This window comes from Pelecanus crispus, chromosome 10 (genome assembly GCF_030463565.1).
Source record: "Pelecanus crispus isolate bPelCri1 chromosome 10, bPelCri1.pri, whole genome shotgun sequence".
In the NCBI taxonomy this organism is placed as follows: domain Eukaryota; kingdom Metazoa; phylum Chordata; class Aves; order Pelecaniformes; family Pelecanidae; genus Pelecanus; species Pelecanus crispus.
Window position 1 is genome coordinate 33,468,939 of NC_134652.1, and position 25,540 is coordinate 33,494,478.

A 25,540-nucleotide genomic window follows, 5' to 3' on the forward strand; every position below is an offset into this window, starting at 1 on the left:
ATGCACGCCTTTATACAATGAACTACACATACACGGATCATCTGTCTAGTTGTTTAATTGTCCTTGTGTTAAAGGCATTAAAAGCTCTGGTTAAAGCGTCCCCTGCTATCTCATGTACTAATCGCATGCTTGAGGCTGTTTGGAAGCACAGTTTATGCAGTCCACTACTCGCACATTAGGCTCTAAGAACACATGTTCCCTCTCTGGCACTACATTATTTTTGTTATAATTATATTTCTGATTTTGTCAGTGGAAAAACATCTCCAGTATTCTCAGTTACCATCAGAAGCAAATGGTCACTTTTTTAAAAGGCACAGTCATACCCTTCAATTAGCCTCAAGGTTGATGTGCTTTTTGTTCTGCTGTGTTTTGGTCTAGTGTCTTACTTTTAGGGCACAAACTTATTTCCATTACATTATCCTGTTAGAAAAGAACAGCACTAAATCTAGTATTGAAGAGAACATCATACAGATACTTATCAATGCTAATCTGTACATGCCACTAAAGAAAGTCTCATAGACTTTTTTTTTTAAGGTAGCAAAGAATTTTTTGTAGCTGAAATGCCATACCTCTGCTGAGTCATCCAGCAGTTTACCAACTCGAACAATTTGCCAAGTTTTGAGGTGAAATGAAAAAGCTCCTTAAAAGCTTATGACAATTCAGTGATTACGTACACTAGAAAGGTTAAATTTGAGCACTTTCAATAGAGATGACCCAGTAGGATTTGCTAAGCTTCTTGTCAAAACACACAAAAAAGCTGAAAAGAATAAGGAAAACAAAGCCTTAAGAAAGGTACTACCATTGACTTGCTGAATGCAAGTTTAATCAATGGGATTGACTTTTTTTTTTTACTCCCAGCTTTTAGGATCTTCTTAAATAAAAGCTTGTCTTCACATCCACTGATTTTTTTCAATTTAGCATTATTTCCTCAGAGAAGCAGAATAACACAATATTTTTTGCAGTCAGTAAAGCGCTGAAAAAGCAGAAAAAGTACTATTTGAAATAGCAATAAAAAGTGCACACTTTCTTGAACACTGTAATTCAATGTATAAAGGAAATGACAACAGCCTTATAAGACCAAACAGAACATTAGCCCATCCAGGCTCACTCTCCAATATACTTTACTGCTTTTTTTCCATTTAAACAGCTCACCTGGTGCAGTAATCTCTTCAGTTTCAATAACTGAGTTTTTACAGCTGTGCAGTCTTGGACCATGTGCCGGAGTGTCATTTCATCAAGCATCACAGTATTCTCCGGTAAGCCCACCAGCTGTCTAGGAGCCTGGTAAAAATTTGGTGCTCCATAGCTTTCAAAATGACCAATAGGAGATTCTAGGTAGTTTGATCCCCTAAAAAAAACCAAAGCCAAAACCACAGTCATGACAAACTAGAGCTAGAGAGCATTTAGAAAAACAAGAAAGCATTATGTAACGTGTGCTATATCACATACAGTGGCATAGAGCAGAAAATAAATAATCAGAAAGTGTCAATCCTATTTCACTTAAATGCTGGGCTTTCCTTCCAACTTACATAAATCTCTCACAGACTAGTAACTACAGTACCCTAAAACGAATTTGCTCATCAGGATTTCTATAAACTCTGTCATTCAAGCTAGCCTATAAGAACTACAGGATTGCATTTCATTTAAAAACAAATTAATAAGTAAAAAGCTGTCCAAGCTTACAAAACACAAGTAATAAGACAGTGTAATGTTTTTCTGTGGAACACATATGGTAATTCAATCAAGCATTTATAGTATCATATAAACACAAGCAACAATTTTTTGTATTAAAAAACCGTGCCAGAAACAAAAGTTTTGAAAAGAATCATTATAAATCTCAGTGATGCTCCCACTCAGACATGCTATTTATAGACATACAGCTATTCTGAAAATGTCTTGTACTCAGTATCACTGAGACCCTTTAGTGCCAACAGAGATTTCTCATCACAATATTTTAATTGCTTGGAGAAGAGAGACAAGTCCTTTACCTGTTCAGATCATTTTTACCATGGATATAATGATCAGTATGGCCAAGATGATAGTGATCCTGTGTATTCCATCGCTGTTGTGGTGCTCTTTTCCAGAATCCTTCCTGATGTTGCCTAGTATTTCTGTCTTGTCTATCATAACGGCTCATATTTTCACATTCCTCTACAGAGAGCATAAAGCCAAAAAAAATTATAAAATTTGTTCCTAAGACCCTGCACATAAAGTATTTACTGTTTGATTGTGACAGATGAAGTGTAAAATCTGTGGGTTTATAGTTTTTTTAAACTGATCCAAAAAAAGTATGCATTTTAGGACGGTCAAGCAGACTTCTGTAAGGATGTTACATTTTTACTAGCATATAAAACTTGTTACAAGAGTAACCTGTAGCAGAAACTACAGAATTCAGTCTTCACAGTATTTCAGGTTTAAGCAGAAAATCATTTGGAGGAGATAGGGCTATAGGTAAGGAAAAAAAAATCCAAAAGTAACATTTTCTTGTCTTTCTTACTGACAGGATCTTCATGCCTTTAAAAAGGTCATACGACACACAAACACAGAAAGACGACATTTTAGAAAACAGCCAGTACTTCATTCCGAAAGAGAACAGTTTCATTACTTAAAATACATGTGTATCTCCTCCTATTTATCTTTTTTGTTTTTCAACTTGACACATTTAATCTTTATTTACCTGGACAACAGGCATGATTTAAAACAAGCAAACAAACTAATCTCTTTAAAACACTAACTTCTGCAAAGCAAAGCAGATTCCACAAACTTCTTAAGGGAACGAAAGCTATATTTGGCAACAGCTTGTAAAACCACTAGAAACAAAGCCAAAACAACTGCTATCCATGCAGTCAGACACAGCAAAAAAAGTCACAAACTGCTATTCTGCCATCGCACTTTCTCCTTCACTTACCCAAGGAGTTTTTCCTCACATTGTCAGTCCTTTGCTAGGAGAATAACTCTACACAGGAGAACATTGTTTTATTCGGCTGCCTACTCAGACATAGTTGCGCATACGACGCTCGTAAACAGGCCTTCCTTCCTGCTTAGTTCTCAGCCTGCGTGTTGTTGGGAAGTGAGCCCAGTTTTACCCTGTGATTTAAAACTGCCATCCTCACTCACTGCATACTTGTTGAGCTAGAACTGTTGCTATAAATAGTGTCCAAGCAGCATCCCAGACTCCAAAGTGAAACAAGGAGAGTTTCTGTAGACTTGGAAAGTCTTAAGAGGCTGACGTCAAAGTCACACATAATCACGAAGAAAGCATTGCCAAAAAAGTGCTGTTAAATGTTATCCTAACAAATACACCTACAATTCAGTTTTTATCACCTAGTTCAATAACCAGAAATTAGGTAAGAAACTTGTTCACTTGGCCACCACAGAAGATTTATTTGCCTTTAGAAGCATCCTTCTACAGCTCATAACACATGAAAATTCAAGTGGGTCTATGCAAAATAAGCCCTCCATAAGTTTGTAATTTTATTATGACAATTTTCAGCTTTGGAAATGAAGTTGAGACAGAGTAAAGACACATGAATATTAACAAAACACAGATTTTGCTTTTTCAGGTGGTCATGTTTACTTAAGGGAAAGCCTAGAGGTGGCTTTTGAATTCTTCTTTTATCCCCTTTGCTAAAAATTCAGTGATTTCATGATAAGAAGTGATTATAGCAGAGGTATCCAGTTTATGCCACATTATTTGCATATGGAAACCCAACTGTTAAAAAATGCCAAAACCAATAGTAATTAGCTAATATTGATCTCAAACAGTAAGTTTCTCCTCCTGAATCAGCAGCTTACACAGCAGACTGTCAGCCACAAAACATATTCCAGCTACACAAACATTATTGATATTTAGCTGTAGAAGTGGGAATAGATTTAAGTTTATTATATTGATGCAATTAAGAAAGTAGTGAATTAAAAATCTTACTTCATTTGTGTCTAGATTAAATGCCAAACATTAACTTTTTATGTTTTTGTGGCAAACATTCACCTTTAAAATGCCTGTATTTTAACAGTTTTTAAATTAATAATTTGAAATGGAATTACTGATGCAGATGCAGTGCATGTTTTATAAACAAGGAAACATATGAGAAATTGATCTACCCTTTAAAATTGTTTCTTAGTTTTTCCCAACAGAATTAGAATTACCATTACTGAAAGAATATCCCGTAGGCTTGGACTGTTACCCATTCTGGAAAATCAAAAAAGTAAAAAATAAAAATTGTACAACTAACTGGGCTGAAAAGTTGAATACTAGCACTATTGTCAATAAGCACCATTCACACAAGTACTCCAGAAAACTTACTCCGAGATTTAAAAGATTAAGTACTGCACTTCATATGTTAAAACATGACATGCCAGCATTGCGGTAGATGGAAAACTGTATTTATTTACTGTTGATTTGGCTTCATACCTAACATACATGCAGGAGTCTTCACCCAAAGAACTCAAAGGTAATCAAAAAACCCTGAATTTCCCCAAACTTCAGCAGGCAGCTGAACAGTACACAAAATAAGGAAAGCCTTTTTTCTTTCAGTGCCCATTTGTGCAGGGTAGGGCATTACAGTGCTCCACATTCAATGTTTCTGTTCATTTGAAGATATATTACCCTCCACTGAACTTGGAGGTAAAGCTAATACCCACATTCACATGACAGGGACAATTCTTATGAGTAGGTCAGGAATAAGCAAATGCCTCAAACTTTTCCAGGCCAGGATTTGAGAAACCGTGGCAATAATTTGCCTTACCGATCTCATTCTAGTCTGGATTTGTATTATTTTAGTGGTACCTAGGTACCACCATCCTCCCTGTGAAAAGTTTGCCAGCATCTTCACGGACAGGAGTGCATAAAAGACATCTTGAAAAACCTCATCTTAAATCTTAAGGCTTCTGTTACCCCGTATCGTATAAGATATATTAGGAGATATTGTCACTTTGTAGACGAAAACAAGTAATTATCGTAAAAATAATTACATCATCATTCACCAAAGCTGAAAAAATGCTCTTCCAACATTTTCAAATATAGCTGAAGCAGGAGACTGAAGGGCTGAAAGTTTCAAACTTATTCTACTAAAATAATTTAAAGAAACAGTGTGCAACAAGGTTGCATTTTTATAAAAGGCAGTAAATGTCTAACTTCAGTATTCTTCAAATGCAAGCATTGTATTTGGGGGAACAAATCACACTTCCTACATTTCAGAAAAGAAAGAGTTGTTACTTAAAGAAAAAGCAATTTGAAGAGTGCATTGGCAGAAGTCAGAACAATGCCACTCAAAAATCTCTTAAGCCCATAATGCACTTTCACAAAAAGATTGCTTGGCTAATTTACTAACCTTTGTCATGAGGTGGGTCCTCAGGCAGGTCCACATCAAGCATGAGATCGTCATCTTCAAGATCACACGAATCAAGATTATTCAAGATATCCTTCAAGAAAGAAAATGCGAGACACAGCTGCTTTCATGATATTTCATTTACCCTACTGTCACAAAAAGTTTATCTCAGAGCTTTGTTACATTTGTATTGTACACATCCAATGTTATCAGCAGCCTCCTCTCTTTAAAGGCCAAGATCAACCCTACTTGAGACCATCTATACAAACAACAATCATCACACCTCCAGTAATATGATACAATAACAGTGCTAGACAAAACAGGGATGGATTAAACCATTTTTCTGCCTGATGCCTATGGAATACTCCAAAGATTTTTCTATTCATTAATATCCTGCCTTCTCCCCAGTTGGAAGCATTTTAAAACTAAGTTACTTTGCTCACTTAGAATTCAAAAACAGCTTTGTGAAGAGAAGATGTTAAATCATCTCATTTTAGCTCTCATATCATACTATTGTAAATATCATTGAAACGCAGAGGGGGGGAAAAGTGAAAAGGAAGAACATTAATAGGCATTTGTCTAAACTGTTGCTCCAACTGTTCTTCAGCAGTCTTCCTATAGTGTTCACAATGGACTACTGTATTTTATTATAAATGGTGGGAAGACCCAAATATATTTTCAGGGTTGGGTTTTTTTGTGACACAGAACATTAAGCATTTTACATTTCTGCAGGGGAAGTTATTTACTGACTTTGGAGGGAGAGTACGAGATGAAAATAGTTAATACGCACTTTATAAAACATGAGCAATATAAAGGTGTCGTGGTTTAGCCCCAGCCAGCAACTAAGCACCACGCAGCCGCTCGCTCACTCCCCCTGCCCCGATGGGATGGGGGAGAGAATCGGAGGAGTAAGAGTGAGAAACACTCCTGGGTTGAGATAAGAACAGTTTAATAATTGAAATAAAGTAAAATAGTAATGCTAATAGTAACAGTATAATAATGATAATAATGATACACGAAGCAAGTGATGCACAATGCAATTGCTCACCACCCACCGACCGATACCCAGACAGTTCCCGAGCAGCGATCGCTGCTCCCCGGCCACCCCCCCCCCAGTTTATATACTGAGCATGACGTCATATGGTATGGAATAGCCCTTTGGGCAGTTTGGATCAACTATTCTGGCTGTGCCCCCTCCCAGTTTCTTGTGCGCCTGGCAGAGCATGGGAAGCTGAAAAAGTCCTTGACTAGCATAAGCAGTACTCAGCAACAACTAAAAACATCAGTGTGTTATCAACATTCTTCTCCTACTAAATCCAAACCACAGCACTATGCCTGCTGCTAGGAAGAAAATTAACTCTATCCCAGCCGCAACCAGGACAAAAGGCAAGGTGGAATACTTAAGACAGAACTACCTGGTTTTGTTATATTTCAAAGTCCTACCTGAATTATTTTGTTTACATATAGTAAACATTTTGTTTACATATAGTATTCTAAGTGTTTACAGGAAAAAACAGAAAAACCTGCAAGTCAGGGCATTGTGAATAATAATAAAACCAACTATGGAAAAGCTTCCCAGAGAAATGGAAGTAATTTAAAGGACATGTGGGTTTAACATTTGGGAGAACAAACTGCCTATATATTTACTTCTTTTTGTTTCCATTAATTTATATTTTTCCAGGACCTAAAAGATTTTTAACTAACATTCTTTTTTTTTTTTTTTAAACAATTCTGCAAAATGTAGATGTGTATGAGGCACAGCTTTGCTTTGTTAGTTGTTAAATTGTTTTTATGCCACACTTTGATCTTGCAAATTAGTATGAACAAGTATTATTTTCTTCTGTTGCAGGAACCTTAATGAGCATGACAAATAAATTGCAAGCAGTGGCCACAAACATGTAAGACAGTTGAAAACACTTGCCATTGCTGTGCAAAAAGCATTAAAAAAAGCACAATATAAAAACATAGTACGTCAGAGTGTTAACTAATAAATCTAGATAAGCCACTTTACTATCTTTGTATCAGAACCTCAGAAATCTAACGATGTCAGAGAAGGTCAGCATTTGAGATGCCAAACATACTTTTCTGTCAACAGCACATTTCATTATGCTTCCCTAATTATACATTCCTGCACCACACTGAGGCAATTCTATGCTAGAAAACACAACCGTGAATATAAAGTCTTTGTAATAGCTGGACCATATGTGGATTCACTTTGAGTATTTCCCAATGCTATTTACTTGGGAAACATAATATAAAAGTAGATGTCAGCAATGTCACCTTGAAATAGCTATAAGATAAAGTGCAGGTTTCATCAACATGTTAGTACATATAAAAATCTATATTTACAGACTTCCATTGTTACTCTTTCTACTGTATAACAAACTGAAGTTAACTACAAGACAGTAACATTGTTAATGTGTGCTCAACAGCAATTATCATCATCATGAAGTAATTCTGGGCAACGAGCTCAAACAGAACAGGAAATAAAAAGTTCTTCAAAAGTGCATCTGTTCCAACCCTACAGAATATTACATGTTTCACCAATTATTAAAAGTTACAGTAAGGGAAGAATCCTATTTTATTTGTACAGTTGAAAAGAATAATGCACGTTAAAAGGGGCATGTAACTTCACAAGGCTGATTTAGCACTAAGTTTTCAAGATGGTATAACCTAGAAAGAGATCAAGTTTGGGACTGTGGAATCCCAAATCAAACTACAATGCTGTGCCCGAGCTCCCCCTCCAGAAAGATTTTCAACTGAACACAGGCAGTAGGGCTTTGTTCTCTTACTGCAGTAGAACAGGAAAAGCATTAGGTGAGAAACAGATGATCCATGACTACTGGTATAAGAACCAAGCTGAGAACCCCAACAGCATGAAACACTCATTGCTAAGGAGATGGCAACAGACTAAATAGAGAGGCAAGGAGAAGGCTGGCAAACAATTATACCACATTTCACAGGTTTACTTCAATGTTCTGCAAATTCTTTCTGTAGTGATTGTCCTCAGGTGCTATGTCTTACCAAAGGTTAATCAAGCACACACCAACAGCTCACCTACAACAGCTTGGGGGCTTTTTGCCCAATTTGTTGGATGCATAGAGTTTGGAATCACTTTTTCAAGAAGCACAACAATATTAAGTTCTTAAGACCAATGCTTTGAAGATTGCGGTACTGTAGAGTAGCTGCTTTTGCTGAAGCTGAACAAGTTTAAAGTTCAGTATGAATTCAAGACCATCATAATGAACTGCAGTAGCACAAGATTCTTTTTATAAAGTTCAGTTCCTAAAAATTCCTCATGCTACATACATCATAAGCTCTGTCTTTCCACTGGAGAGCAGTATTTTTCAGTCCACCAACTTAGGTTCAATTTAGCTTTACAGTTAGACCTAGGCAAAAGGCCTGATTCTCAGCTTTCCCATTTCTTAAGCTAACAATAAAATGCAACGAAAAATAAATTACGGTGTGCCCAAATTAGAAGGATAGATGTCTACATTTCCTCCCTATTAAACGTAAAAGATGTGGACCAGGGAAAGCTTATGATACAATGTGTATTACACTGGAATTAAAAAAAAAAAAAAAGAAAAAAGGACAAAGTCGGGCATTGGTGTTCGTGCAGAAATACAAAGCAATTCCAGATAAGCAACCCTCAAACAAATAATTTCAGAGAGCATTCATAGAACTGAGAAAAGCCTGAGCTCAAAATACCAATTCAGTACCCTTCTTTTCATGCCAAGGTACACTATCTTGCCTGAAAAGCAATTGCATTGAGGTAGTCATGAACTGTCGGTGAGTATTAGGAACAATGTTTTACCTTTTTCCACAATTCAAGATCTCAGACCTCATTCATTTGTTCTACCCTTAGAAAGTAGGCTGTCAAAGGAAAATAACTATTTTTGTTACTGATTTAGTAAGTCAGGTTTTGCTTCCAATAATAACCATGCATTTCTAAAGTCAGCAGAAAATGGAAGTAAAAGCTCACATGCAGTTTAAGTATTCCATAGTGACTACTTAAATTGAATACACATACAAATCTCTTCAGTTTGATTTGCTCTACATCCTGATTTTTTTAAGCCTATATGCACAATTTCTTTGATCTTTTACTTTCTTGCTCAAAAAAGTCCATACAAGTAATGCACATAGATCACTTAATACAAGAGATTACAACTCCTTAAAATCTTCAAATAACAAAAGTATTAAAAGGATAGATATCACCACTTTGGGGAGAAAAATGAGGCTATAGAAAGCATGTCTACTAGCTCAAAATTTGGCAGCAAAAGATCATGTGTCATCTACAGCATCAGTATATAAATACCTTTCTGGCATGCCTAGTTTTGGTGTTAGAATTCATGTAATACTTTCCCACGTTACTGACAACGCATTTATAGAAGCTTTATCTGACATTAAGGTAATGAAATTTAGTAAAAAACTTTACTGTTAAATCTAGTTGGCTATTTTAAAGGTAAACATGCTAGACTATTTCCAGTATATGTTTTCGAAGTTGTTTACTTAAAGAACATAGCAGTAATTACAGGTCACTTTGCTGAATGACAGCATGTTATAGCACATTCCATTTGTTTACTTATACTTTAATCGATTTGTACAAACAAACCACCAGCAGGTTAGAATCAGACTTCAGACTTGTAGTTAGTTATTCTTACAGTACCATCCTTTTGATGAAAATGTATTACAGCAAGTATCAGTAATGACCACTATGAAATCAAGGTTATTTTATGACTTCCAGTAGTTAAAGGCGCTTTGCTTATTTTGAATGTTGTTAATCTTTACGGCCATATTTTAGGCTCAATTTTTCTATGTCTACCTCAAGCTGGTTTTCAGTAAGAGAGCAAACAGTTTCTCAGAAACTGTTGAAAGATGAAGTCGAGTTATTTGTCCACGTACAGCTTTTATTCAGTTCTTAAAAAGATCTCATGGATACATACTGGAAGAAAGCTTGACATTTAAATTTCTCTGACAGTTGTCTGAAATTGAGATCTCAGTTTGGGCCAAATCTGGGCATGGATAACAAACTTAAAGTACTGAAAAACTAATTAACATATCAGAACAATTTAAGCAATGGCTTAAAGGATGCCATTTAAATCATCTTCAAAATAAAATAATAAAAAAGTTATGCATAAATAAAAAGCCCTCTGAGTAGAGTTCTATCAGAATCTCCAAAAGACCAGAATTACTTTAATAGGTCTTTTGGATAACTATTACAAGAAAAACATTTTAAAAATAAAATTTTACATTGAAAATACCCAAGTCTTCGAAGAACTAGCATCTCTGCATTACAACATACTTCTCTGTAAACTTAGAAAAGCAGTTGTCAGAGTCACCAAATCATTTAAAGCAGACACATGTCCTTGTGACATTCCATTAAAAAAAAAAAAAAGAAGAAAAAGAAAGTCAAACATTCTGGTCAGATGTCACCTTCCTTCTTTTTCTACTACTGAAGAGACCCTATTTAAATAAAACCTTTGGTGTGTATGTTAGCATGACAATGAAGCCACAGTACTGTGTTTAACATGAGTCTGATGCTATGGCAATGAATGTATTACTACAGATTTAGCAATATTGATTTCGCCTAATACCACATAGGAGAAAGTAAGTCCTCCTCCTCCTCAAAAAAAGAAAAAAAGCAAGCCTCTGGAAAGAACAGAGGATGTAGGGGTTGACACTGGGATAGAAAGCTCAATTTCTAGTCCAATGGTTAAGGCTCTAAGAAGTACCTGATACTTTCAAGCCAGTTATTCAGTTGATTCACGCAGCAGTGGGAGTCTTCATGCTTGCAGCATCAAAAGGACAGAATCCCTGTATGGAGGACAGTTCAACACACCCTTCTAATGCACAAGAGGACCCTTTAGAACAGGACTATGGTAGTGCACTGTACTACCAGTCATATTTTCTATTGTAACAAACTCTGTTTCAGAAATTCCCCATCCTATCACTTAACAACAAAAAGGCAAAGCCCTTTTTGAGATCATGTTACACAAAAATGTTGATAAGATAGCTGAACAGATATTGTACCTTTTGCCAAAAATTCCTCAAGCCCAACAGTCTTAAGAATCACAGAATAAGCAAAGCTTCTTCCACTTTAATATTTCTGAAGTTAAGAAAAACGTCACAATACAGCCTTGATACACATCTCAGCAGCCCAACTGCACAGTAAAGTCCTATTGCTATACAAAGCAGCAAAGATGGAGCTGAACAGGAGGCCAGCTACAAGATACCTAGCTTCCAGGTTTTACTGGGAAAAAGTATCAGAAAGAGCATGAAAATTACAAAAACATCAAGCAGAAATTGATTCACATGATGCTTGTTCTGGACAACAGAAAAACACCACAAAATAATGGACAGCTTTCAAACTAGTTTTGTTAAGAGAAACCTGGGTATGTCTCCTTAAAACATCACAAAATACCTACTCTCAAACTGAACATGCCTTATATGCTTCTATTTTGTCTGAACTGGAGAACTTCAGCTGTGATGTATCAGAAGGGCAAGTACTCCAAAAATCTGAGAAGGAGAACTAGAGCTTTTGCAATCATTCCTCCACAATTTGAGCTCTTGTTGGCAAAAAACATCACTGGAAAATGTGAAAAGTTCTGTTTCCCTCATACATGAAAATAGACACTAGACTTCTAGTTATAATTCAACATCTTTTCTTAGATTACATTTTCATTACCTACAATGGTGTCTCCAAATATTTTTATTTTTAAAAAAATCCATCAATACTCCTGCCACTATGGCAGAAATACCCACAAAGAAATTTTACATTAACCTAAAGAACACTATTTTAAACCTTTATATTAGTTATTCATATTGATTCTCTTTGAATGATCTGCAGCTAACATGCAAAAAGTATTAAGGCATCAGAGTATCCCAGATGAAACATACTACTACTGTTTCATTAGTAGTCATGTCTCCGCAGTTGTTAAGATCTCCCAGCTGGATGCTTCTGGTGTGACATTTGAACACTACAATCAGCATGTGGTTGTACTTTCAAAACAGAATGCCTTTTATTGTCTGCAAGAGTTCATTTACCTGACTGAAAGCAGGGATCATAGCAGTGAGCTGGCATAATTTTGGAAGAACAACAATATACTGGGTTTATATGATTATCTGTGCTTTAATATTTGAAATGAGAAGAAATTGTGCTGTTGTGCACCTGAAAGTGATTCACGTCTCCGTAGTGTCAGAGTGGTTTACAAGTCTTATGCTATACTAAAATAATGGCACTGTTTCTTATTTCAAACATTCTTTTGCAAATAAAACCTAGGTGTGCTTTATGCTCAGAAAAACTAGCAGCTTTAGATGCATGAAATTCCACAGACATTTTCACACTTGTTTTCTATGCAGTTGCATATGCTGCATCTCTTCTGGCGAGATGCTAAAAATTAAAGATTTTGGATTTTCCATTAAAAAAAGACATTGAGAAAAAAAAGGATGAAAGAGACCGCAGAAACAAGTTCAACAGGCAGAAGATAAACATGTGTAAGGGGAGAGAACTACAGAAGAATCTGTCCAAAAACCTCAAGGGAAGTGAACAGTTTGAGAGTAGTACAGAAACTAACATTCAGGTACTTGAAGAATGAAAAAAAGGAAGTAGCTTTTAAAAACAAACACCAAACAGACAGGGTAAATCAGTCATCTAGAGGGCAGCTAAAGGATAACCACAAAAGTCAAACACAATTCAAGGCTGACAGGAGAGAAGAGGGAGACTTCCAGGGTCTTTTTCAATGCCATTTTCAGCATTTGACAACATCCCAGAGAGAGACAGAGAAGAGATAAATAACAAAATAGGAATTCAATACAAGTCTCCAAAAAGGCAATATTAAATAAGAACTGAACAGAACTGTTAAGTGAAGGCAGAAAATAGAGACAGAAGATAAAGACACAGGAAGGCACGTACCATACCATAGGACTGAAGAGAAAAACCCACTGTAAACAAAGTCATAAGAACAGAGAAAACCACACGGGGAAGAGAAAGGACAGAACTCTCCTATTTTTGGTATCCTGCATAGGAAGGGAGTTATTTTAAACACTGTACCTTGCAAGTCCCATTAAAGATAATTAAGCCCAACATCCAAACAAGTATTTCATCATTTTGTTCATGCTCTGTAACAGAAGGTTGCCGTGACAACAAATGCAAGAAGAACTTTGTTCTGAAAATCTGAGACATTTTATGTTTAACTATTAGATATAACAGTCTTAAATAAAGATTCACTATTCTTGAAAACATTTTTATAGAGGCATTGTATGTTCTACCTAGGTTTACTGAAAGTAGATGGGAAATAATTATTAGGTTTTTACCCACTATATCTCAAGAAGCAGCTATGCTTGCTGCTTTATTTTTTTCAATTTTTTTTATTATAAAATCAGATGTCAGACTGTGTAAGAAATCTGAAATTCAATAGCATGATGGAGAGAAAGAAGAAAGCCAGAAATATTAACCATTCTGTTGAGACTTCACCAATTCATAAGCAAAAGCACTTTCCAAACACACAACACAAGTTAAATCCCAAAGCCACAAAAAGCATTCCTTGACTGCCATCTAGCCTCCAGTAATGAACCTACAAAAAAGAAATTGAACGGGGGTAGCATTTTGACCATCTTGCTACAGAATTCCAACAAAATTTAAGAACTTCTTCTAATTTTTTTTTTTAAATAGGCAGATGCTTTTCAGTAGAAAGTTTCCGTTTTACTGTTGAGCACAATAGTAGAAAGCCATCAGTAGTAAGCATAAATAGTAACATAGAAGTAGCAGAGGCTGAGGAAAAGGAGTCCTTCCTACTCATTGCTTCCAGTCTCTTTTCAGAAAGTCTACTGCTATCAGCAGTTCAGCATTACTGTTACAGTTTACCTACAAATAATGGAGCATTTTACACTATAAAGCAATATATAACTGCTACAGAAACTCTTAACTGGCAAAAATAATTGTGAATGATTCTTACTCCACTGACTTGCACTTGTATTAATAGCATGAAGTTCAGCTTAAAGGAAACTAGGGAGGCTTCAAATAACTCCCAGCTGAGGTACCAAACCATGACCTCAAAATTCAGGGGAACACCATGGGCAGGGCTGCTACCAGGAGATTAAGTTTCCTCTGTGCAGTAAATTTTAATTATACCCTAGCTAGGTTTTTGGGGTAATTCGAATACAACTTGTTACACAGCATTAATGCATTCTATTCTTACACAGTCTGCTTAATATACTTGTTTCTAATTAAAAACAAAGCAATCCGCAAATACCTCGTAACTATTTTCAAGTAATTCTATTTTGCCCAATCCCTAAATGAGCTGCTAACAACATAGGAATATACTTGCACTGTTGCAAAAGTATATTCTCACTACATTAGCCTCATACATTTCAACAGCATGAACCAAGAACACAAAAACACTGAAATGCTGTTACTCAGAACCACCTCACGTGTGGAAAAATGGTGCTGTTAAATTTCCAGGCTCAAGGAGGATGACAATGAGAGTTATAAGGTGATGTCAGATTGCAGTTGGTATCAATATGGCCTGAATGCAATGGTAAGTGTTCTTAAGAAGAAAAGAAGTTAAAGCGCATCCCACATTTAGAAGCGTGTGGGGACAGTGTCATGGTTTAGCCCCAGCCAGCAGCTCAGCGCCACGCAGCCGCTCGCTCACTCCCCCATGGGAAGCTGAAGAGTCCTTGACTAGCATAAGCAGTACTTAGCAACAACTAAAAACATCAGCGTGTTATCAACATTCTTCTCCTACTAAATCTAAACCACAGCACTGTGCCTGCTACTAGGAAGAAAATTAACTCTATCCCAGCCAAAACCAGGACAGACAGTAAGACTGAAATTGGGTGTAAACATTTCATCCAGAGGGACCAAAGCTGTGTGTACGACAAAAACAATTGACTTCAACATGTGTAATACACTGCCCCTCCCCTATATTTCTGATGCTTCACAACAGAAAATAATTCAGAAAAAGATTCATGCCAATATTCTTATAATTTATCAGGACACAATTTTAGGTAGAAAGGAAAAGTGCAAGGAAACTGTGCCAATCAAGGTGTTTTTAATCGAGTTATCTATAAAATGTTCAGAAACCCAGTTAGATGGATTAGATTTATGTCTCAATTTGTTTTACATATTTTTTTAAAAATGCTTTTCTTGATTATAGTGATAAAGTTGGAGAATTTTTCAAAGTTAAGACAAACATGTGCCCAAAGAGAACAGTAATCTGCTCGCTATGGTTTGAAGATTTCCTAGGAATACGGTAAACAACACACGAGACTTAAAAATTCAGTTAGATGAAGTACACTAGAGTAATTCTGAAGTCCTTCTGTTATTGAGAAGTGATGCTACTTGGTAGAATAAAGAAAAAATTGAAAAGGAATAGCTATAAACTCAGACTAAAATGTAATGCTCGATATGCAGTTACCAACTCATACAGGAAACGTCACTTACAAGCTTATGAAATAAAAGTGTTAATTTCTACCAGTATTTATTCTCATACTTCACACACCACCACATCAGCTGCTGCTCTCTCCCCCTCTCTCCACCATACAAATTCAAAGCTGTCATTAATGGCTACCACAAATGAAATAGAGGAGTACAAGCGAAGTTGCCTTACTCGATTTTACGAGCCAAAACAGCACAAGGAGATTTACTGTGTCAGTTCTGAATCAAGCAGCTCTCAAAGGCGTATATGCATTCCCATCCCAAAGGGAAAAAGGTAATTTGCCATAAAAGCTTGTTCACAAAGCATCATGCCTCTCAAACCAACATCACAAGAGGTTTGTGCACTGTAATATAGTCACATAACCTCTTAATAGTATTTGACAGCAGGGACACGTACATCACACAAGACAGACAGAAACGCCATCTCATTAAGCAATTCAGTTTCTCACTACCTCCCGTTGGTGTAATAGTTAAGCTCTGAAGTTGAAGACTAGAGCAGTGGTGGGAGGGTAGACAGTAGCTATGTTCTCTCTGAAGGCACTACCTCAGAAATCACAGGCTCTACCTGCATGACGTTTCCTTTCTCTGCCATGAGCAGAAAACCATCTGCCAGCAAACTCTTCCGAAAGAATGGCTGAGCACCCCTGCTAACAGAACATACTGAAACAAGTTTGTACTCTTAGCTCTGTTTTAAGACAAATAGTAATACAGACTGAGTTTTACATAGCAGTTGCACAGTTTTCTACTAAAAGCCTAACCGCATACATGTTAATCAAGGATGCTCTCCCACTAATTTAGTATGTCCACAAATATTATTATCTGTTCATAATGAAGACTAAATGCAAAAAGGTGACACTGACTTTTGAGGCTTTGAAATCAGAAACAAGCAGTCTAATGATTTTTCAAATACAAGCTTCTAGGTATAACTGAAAGTTTTTTAGAAACTGAGGATATGAAAAACAAATGCCAGAGATTTCTATACTTGCAATATTGGAAAAATGAAAGCAATTGTATAGACATAATGAAAACTATGGAGTTAAAACAGTACAATTCAAGTGAGCCAGCATCATTTTTGTCAGATTCTGAAACATGTCATGAAGACAGCAGGACAAAAGCGCATGGAACTTGGACATGACCTTATGAGCTTAAACAGAGGTTACCAGCAACACCAGCTTCAAGTAAGTGGCACACAGATGCATGCCAATGAAAAACACCTATCAAGGCTGACATCTGTATTAGATTCCAACCCCAGAATGACTTTATTTCTGTGCAGAAAATTTGAACCACTTTACAGATTTTAGAAAAGAATAAGACGAAGTTCTTTCACACAGACATCTTAGGCAGAAGTGGCAGCTTACCAAGATAATGTATTTCAAAGAAATCCTTTTTAATCACAAGTAAAATTCAGACATGGTGTTTGCCATTTTCTAGAATGCATCAGTGACAGCTAGAACCTCACAGAAGACTTCCCAGGCTACTCTGATGTTTCTTGCCAAGAAAAATATTGGCCTACCAACCCAAAAGTCAGGCTTTCAGGTAAAGGAGTGTGACGGACCAACGAATTGTTCAATCTGTCCTGCAGGACAGGATTTCTTTGGTGATGAATGCAACAAATGAAAATTCTCTGAGCAGAAGCAGAAAATATAGAACTCCATGCTGCCATTCCATATTAGTGATGCTATGTGCTATACAGCTGTCCATAAAAATGGTCACCAGTATGCTGGGCACAGAGGGAAATGTACAAGGAGGTACAATACAAATTGCAAAGTATCTGACACCCTCTGGGTTTGCTCTTAGTCAGTTCCCAGGAGGTTCACAGATACTTTTTTGTTTTCTACAGTGTGTCCACACCTGATTAGACAGATATGCCACTGAGAATTTCAATTTTTGCCCATACAGATCTACACATCTGCATCAGATGATTTCTGAAGTGCCTTTACCTTTGGTTTGTTTGAATACTTTCCAGGTAATAGGTAGATAAAATTACCTCCTGTTACACTGCTACTGCATTCTCACAGACAGTCTCATTATTCTGACATACTAATGAATTCTAATATCAATTCCCATACCTATAGGGAGAGATTGTCCAGCTTCTTCCTGTGTGGTTCAGTTACATCACACCAGTGGCCAGATAAACTTGGCAGCAGCAAGGAAAACTAAAATGTCTGGGGTCTCACAGGTTTGTTAGGCAGCATCTTCAGGTGCCAAAAAAGGAGTAGTTACTTCAAAATCCAAATTACTCTAATACAGGTATGACAAGATTCCCCAAGACTACAGTCATTACAGTTAATTAAATATTGTTATACCACAAGAATAATGCCTTCTTCTTCCCTTCAACCTCACTCCCTCACTAAAGTATTGGGCATCTAGTCATGTAATTACTTATCACTGTACCAAAGTCTCTAGCAAAGAAATAAGTTTTAAAAAAATATCTAACCACAAACAAAATTAGAAGTATGTATTTGTTAATGTCATAATGAATTCAAGTCAGAATGGCACTGACTGAGGTAAAACCATCCTTTGGTTTCAGGCACAGAAGAAATTCAGACCCTTCTTAAGGAAGTGCCCAATTGAAGTACACAAAGTACTTTAAGGAAGCATCACAGGGGCACACACTGCAATTAATTCTCTGTATTAGCTTAACCTTTTGTTAGCCATAAGACACATATTCTAACAAAGGAGGAAATGCAATTAGTCAACACTGTTCATCTGAGCACACTCAAAAAAATTTGTCTTTTATGCTGTCCTCTCTGCTTTGAGAAAGATCTTTATTGTTCTTTGCTGAACCACAAATATATCAATAATGTAATACATACCAATGATAACACCAATTTTTTTTAAATTTTTAATTCATCCATCATTCTAAAAACAGACAAATAAGACAGACTCCATAAGACTCACTCAGGGTCACAAAGTGTGGCAGATCAGTAGTTGGGATATCTCTACTCATGGATCACTGGACCATTTTCTATACTAACAGCAACTACACTCAATCTATCAGTGAACAAAAATATTCGGTTGATTCTGTCTCATTGGGAAAAAAAAAGAGAAAGAGCTGAATGGCATGCAAGTCTTTCCCGACTGGAACATCTTTCCTAACGGTGGATTTTAATATCAAGTTGCAGACAGAAAAGCAAATACAAGAATGGCGAGAAAAAAGCCTTAGATGTTGCAAATCTCGGGGTTTCAGTAATGGCTGACATAAAGTTACCACAAAAATCTAAATATATTTAAGAGTCTGTCTGAATAATGAAATTATATGTATATATATTCTTTCATATGAAAACGCAGATATTACTTCAAAGCAGTTATTTTTTTAAGTTTTCTTTTACATTTACCTTCAGCATCTTAAAGTCTTAAGACACTTTACTTGCAACATGAAAAGCAGAAAAAAGAATCAAGTTTCAACTAGATCATTAGATGGAAACTGCTTTTTATATGTGCTTCTTGTAACTAGTTTGCACCTGAAGGGCTCATTTCAAGGCCACTCTTTTTAGAAAGTTATAGCAAAAAAAGAAATGTCTGTGTCAAAAAAAGATACATACTTAGTTTCACTACACCCCGTTAAATAGATGAAAATAAACACAAGACCTTCTGACTACTCTGCACTGAATGCCTCAAAAAATCAACCACTGCTGCTTATGAAAAACCTTCTCAGAATGCAACTTTCAGTATATTACTTAAATTCTTTTCAAGTCTGTAAAAATTGCTTTTAATTCAGAAAGATTTTGTGCTGAAAATGATTCCAATGGCTGTTATATACTGCTGCTAGCAGCCCTTCCACATTATCTTAAGCTTACTTGCACTTGTATTTTCATTACAGATGTAACAAAGCAGTCCAAAATTTAAAAAGCCCAGCTTCTCATAGAACAAGAACTATGGCTTTGACATTAACTTCCCAAAGAATCTACAGCTAAAGAAAGGAAGATGGGTAGAAGACAGTACCTAGAACACTTCACTCTACAGATTTAAATGTATTAGAAATACACACATGACAAGTCTGAATTCACATAATAGATTACCCATTTGAGAAATCCAACTGGCAATTTAAAGCTTACAATAAAGTCATTTTAGAAGTGAATTATTTAAAAAATTAAGGTAATTAACACAAAAATTATTTGTAAATAACTATATTACTGTAAGAAATTATTCATTGAACTAAACAATGCAATTTTAGCAAGTTCATTTTCTCTTTCTCTAAGTAGAGCATATGTCGACATATATCACTGTGAGTACCTATGCCTCTTGAACCAGAAAGCATTCTGCCCAGTCTCAAAAACTAATTCAGAATTTCCCTTTCCCAAGTTTCAGTCACAAAGGGGGAAAAAAAAGTAACAAAACAATAAAGAAATCTTATGAGATTTCAAAAATTACCTAGGAAGAAGAGAAAAATGTAACTATTTCACACACTGGCTAAAATTCTGGCCACACGTCAATAAATGACAGCACAGATTCATTCCAGCAAGATCCAGATTTCATCCCAAGAGCAATTAAATTCTTAGCAAAGCAGCTAAAACCCATCTGTCTCTTCAAGCAAGATTTCAATTATTATTCCATAATCCTATATCCTTATAATTACATTGGTACTCACTCTGTATATACCCAAAATACTAGCTTTACTTATTTCAGTAAAAATTAACATAGCGCAAACATTCATATTGTTACTAGAGCCTACAGTAAAAAGGGGTCAGAGGACTCAATTTCTTTTGTCTTTTTCTAAGATAGGGTCTTGATATGACCTGATAATACAGAGAATACTCATAAAAGTTTCCTGTCTAAACGCATTTGCCCAAATGAAATTGCTTTAAAAAAAAAAAAAACCACAACACAACAACTTGTTCTCTAGAGAATATTAAAGAAAGAAGCCAAAGCTAGTGGAATATTTTCAGTTTGAATTTTTACTTCTTGGAGGCTATCATGTACTAGAGCATCACAGTGTGTTTAAAAAAAAAGCACATACCTCAAAACAATACACACAACAACAACTGTATTATCTATCCTATTCTTAACCTAAGTAAGAACTTTGACTTTCCGAAAGTGTTCAAGGCTTCACTCTGAACAAACACATATTAAAGCTTGTTTCTCACATGTCTACTTAACACAATGGACAGGAGAAAACAAAACAGCTCAAACCTTGCTACAGCAAGAGTGCTTCATTATCAGTTAAGCAAAGGAGCAATGAGACTCCAGTTAGGATGCACATTTTAGGCTACCTTGCTTATATGCATTTTGAACAGTATTGCTTATATTAATATTTGTCTGGGAAAAGTGTAGCAAGGTTGATACTCTAGACTATAGTTCAAGTTCTCATTCCAAGAAACAGGAAAAAAAAACCACATTTATGTTTCCTGCACTCTGAAGTAAAATGACTTCGCTCTTACGCAGCTATTTCAAAGATCATTGTAGAAAGCAGACATTCAGTCCTTCAGATGTAACTACCAGACTTCTACTGAGGGAATGCTAACCCTCTCAGCTGCTAAATGAATAGGCACAGGCAAGCAAAATACTAATACAATCTCCCCCTCCAACAAAATAGAATTCATCTATAGGAACTAAGAACACTTAAAAATCTTGGTTTCAGATTGGCTTTGTAAACTGTAAAGTTTTTTTGTTTAATGAAAACACCTTACAGTCATAAGCACAATTCAAACCTAGAGATACAACAAATGTGTAGATCCACATTAAGGTTTGTTGGTTGGTTTTGGGTTTGGTGTTTCCCCCCCCCCTGCCCTCCCCCCCCTTTCTTTTTGTAATCTAACTCTTAATTTTGTTTGCAAGGCTCTTCTGTTTTTAAGCAATTGTAATCTTAGATTAATTTATAACTAATCACTCAGTGGCAGTGAAATGAAGAGACATATTAATTACAACCCTCAACTTTGTCCCTGACCTAAAGCTAGCAACAGAATTGACAAAAGTCTATATTAAAAAAAAAAGAAAACCCACAAAACACACCAAAAGTTGTACCTCACATTCTTGAGCAGCTTTCTGCCATGAAACAGTAAAGCAGCTAGGTGTTAAAGTAGGTAGCTGAAACACATGACATGAGCAAACAGTACAGCTGAACATTAAATGAGAATACATATAGACAAATACTGTCTATAAATTACTGGCTAAATTAAAGAGCCATCACAACTGCTCTGCTAAGTATTCTCACACAGAATTGAGCAGAAATAGCATCAGTGATTTGGTGCTTAGCAAAGACCAGTTGTTGAAAGGAGTATAAGGAATACCAATGAAATGAATGCTTAAAAACATCGACGGGAGTTCAACTCTTAGAATGTTAACCAATTTATTTCTTGCCCTCAAAACTGGAAATGAAACAAAAGTAGGGATAGTAGAATAAATTATTTTCTGGTACACAATTAGAGAATAAAAACATTTTCATCCTGACAAGGTCTCAAAAAACAATGCACGTCCTACCTAGATGCAAGTCCCCATGGCATTGTCTTTCGAGAGGTTATTTAGATTTGCGTAACTTCTCCAACACTAGATTGCACATTTACTCCATATCTGTTGGCTCAGTCAGTGAAGAACAGACAGGTTGTCCAAAAAGAGGTCACTTTCCCCCCCCCACACACACCTCTATGTCATTAAAACCAAGCTCTACTGAGACTAGCAGAGATATCTTCTTTTCTTCTCCCAGAAAAGGAACAAAAAAATTGAGTAGCCAGCAAGCTCCTTCCACTATCTTCCTATTCTGGTTGCCATTCCAGAAGCCTAGTTAAAATCCCCTCTGCAAAGATGCCTTTTCAAAGACAGTCAAAACAGTTCTAATCTAAGATTACCCAATAAGAGCTGCACTGCCATCTATAGAAAGGTTTAGGAAAAGCATTTAGTATTTGTTGATACTAAGGATGATACAGCTTAAAACAACACAAAAGCAGGATGGAAGGAATAAAAAAAGTGTATTTTGCACTGAAACACTACTACTCACTCACCATCTAATTACCTGAATTGTTAATCGGCTACATTTCTTCCACTCACCCCAGCCTGATGCCACAGAAACTCCAGAACTAACTATCTGCTTCAGAGATTTCCCTGGAAGTATTAATTCCAAGGGGCAGTCAAGCTGGCATTAGCTCAAGCACTCAAAATTCTTAAATCTGACTCCTATCAACTGGACTTTGACACAGATATTAACTGCTTTTACCCTCACCACACTAGAGGATAGAAACAGCATAATTTGATCACATATCTCTCAGCAATCAAAATGTCTGATGTGCTGACTAATCACAGTAATTATTCTCAACACGTTCACTTCTGTTTTTCTTTAACCTGTCTTTATACTCATTGCCTGCAGAGAAGAGAAAAAACATGGAACAAAAGCTTACATTAACTTACCCAAGAACATAGCTCTTCAGAAATAATGAAAAACTGTATCAGAAATTTTTCTGCATTTTCAGATTAAAAGTCATCAGTGTTTAATCTTTAGGCTAAAGACATCAAATATATCATGCTTTCTACCAAAACCAACAAGCATGGGGGGGAAAAAACCCAAACCACCACTAAAAGGCAATTCAACAAATGTTTCAGAGCTACAATTTCCTCTCAAAGACCAAGCTAACTGAAAATACATTTCTGCCTTGTAGAAATAAAAGATGTATTATTGATGTTTCTCTCATTTAAGATAAAAATTCACAGCACAGTAAGCACTGTAATTCTGGAACAGCACTAACAGGATAAAAATCAAAATGGGTGGAAAACGCACATGACTTTCTACAGTAAGTCTACAACATCCTCCTTTCTCGATTTCCTCAAAACCTAGTTAAGTTCATTCTTTCGTTTTTAAGTCCTCTCTAAAAGCTATTTACTTTCAATAAAGAAAGAAATAAACTGAAGTAGTGAACAAAGATATCAAAAGTTTCTAGTGTACCTCTGCTCCACAAGGCTTACAACAGCTTCTGTCAATCGGAACACTGACTGACTATCAATTCATAGACACGCACAAATGAATGCATAGAGGTCACATGTATCAAAAGCCTAGATACATAGTCCAAAAGCATGGGAAAGTAGTGTCTTTCATGTGTTTGATAAATTACATTGTAGGTATCAAAAAATATCTATATTTAAATTTTATGAAGGACAAAGTTCAAAAACTTCCTTTTTTTCCTGGCATGTACATGCACATGTCTGGGGAAAAGAGTGTTTGTTTTTGTAGTGGCCTACATTAAACTTTTGTCCCCTATAAACATCAATAAAGCTACAAAGCTCATACTGGAAAAGTCTCAAACTGCTTTTCCAAGCTGGCCAAAATTACCATGACAAGTTAATAACCATTTCTAAACTCTTTTAAGCATTACATCCCAACATCATAATTTAAGACAGAAAGCAAATACCACAAGCAGCTGAAAATGTATCAGGAATTTGTATGTAGTTACATATAAAAATACAATTACATAGCTATGCCCAATTTTCAGGAGAAATCTCTGCTGTTCTGCTCTTGGGCTAGAGTAGACAACCCTAATAAAATTACAAATCAAATTCTGAGTAGGTGCCACAAACCCTGCCCAAGTCTGAAACTGATATCTACACTACTAAATTGGCAGTGGTGACACAGTATCTAGCACACCTCAAATACAGGAAGCATGACACATTGATTATACCAAATTCTTTGTGTTAGAAGTTCTGATTGTTCGTATCACATAAATAAAATCTAAGTTGCTTAATTCAAAAGAGTGTTTGATAAATGAATATGAAATGAAAAGGGATGAAGGACAGACAGACAAGGTTTTCCTCAAGCCCATCGAAATCCCAAGGTTGGCTCCCAGACCTCAGCTGGAGGGTCACAGCACTGCAGCAACTCTCCATCCATTCTTTAGATTGAATGATGTTCCTTGCAGATCAGTTTTAAGTTTAGCAGTAAGAAAAAGGTTGTTATGCATCGTGTGTATCGCATTTGAGACATACAAAGAGTAGTACTACAGTGAGCTACAGTCAGGCATCTACCTTAAAGGTTCTATGCTTGAACAAACTGAGAATTCAAAATAAACTTTGGTTCAGAATGGTCCTACACGTATACAGTATAGAAACAAGATGATGGAAGAAGTCAGATAAGTAATAGCTATTTTCTTGCTTCTCTTCTCCTAGATTTAGAGATTAGTAGGAGATAGTTAACCTATCATTTGCAGAAATTAATACCTTTATTCTTTGTGAGTGCTACCATGAGATTGCATAACAAAGAACCTGTTCTGTGCTAACTTGAGGATAAGGCAGGGGGGAGAGTATGTAAACAGCATAATCAAGGTCACCTGTCCAGAAACAGCAGTTTCTAAACAAGAAGCTTCAAAAAGTTATCAACTACAGAGGAAAGAAGAAACAATTATCAAGTAAAAAAATACATTAATTTTGTTTTTTTTAAAATATACTTAAGCAACAAACTCAAAACACTATAGTTATGCAAGTTCCGTATATAAATACATACTATGCTGTTCATTTCTGAAGATTCATAACTTCCACAAGGATGGACGCTTCCAATAGGTTCCAACCCTTCTTCATCCCACATATACGTGCCGTCAGAGCTGTCAGATGGAGAAAGCTCAAAAGAGGACCCAGCTCTGTAATTCATCTCTGGAGAAATCACATTCTCAGCAGTATGCTTTGTGCTTTCACTGTTGTCATCCACTGCTTAAAGAAAACAGGAATAGTCAAGATTCCAAAAACAATCCAATATGCCAAAAATAAAAATTAAGATGTGCATTATTGGTGTGTTAACTTTTCTAAAACTATACTGCAACAGAAATATTTGAAAGCATTCTACAGTATTGTTCACTCATCC

The 25,540-nt window shown here is 36.1% G+C and overlaps 1 protein-coding gene across 3 annotated transcripts in view; it reads right to left on the minus strand.

The window, feature by feature from the left end:
* Positions 1–25,540, minus strand: part of CCSER2 (coiled-coil serine rich protein 2) — a 57,541-nt gene that overhangs the window by 29,807 nt on the left and 2,194 nt on the right. For all 3 annotated transcript variants that reach the window (XM_075717806.1, XM_075717808.1, XM_075717807.1), the window contains exons 2-5: positions 25,187–25,389; positions 5,331–5,421; positions 1,989–2,151; positions 1,153–1,348 (exon numbers count right to left, since the gene is read on the minus strand). In XM_075717806.1, the coding sequence (XP_075573921.1) occupies positions 1,153–1,348; positions 1,989–2,151; positions 5,331–5,421; positions 25,187–25,389 (653 nt within the window). The remainder of the gene's footprint in view (positions 1–1,152; positions 1,349–1,988; positions 2,152–5,330; positions 5,422–25,186; positions 25,390–25,540) is intronic.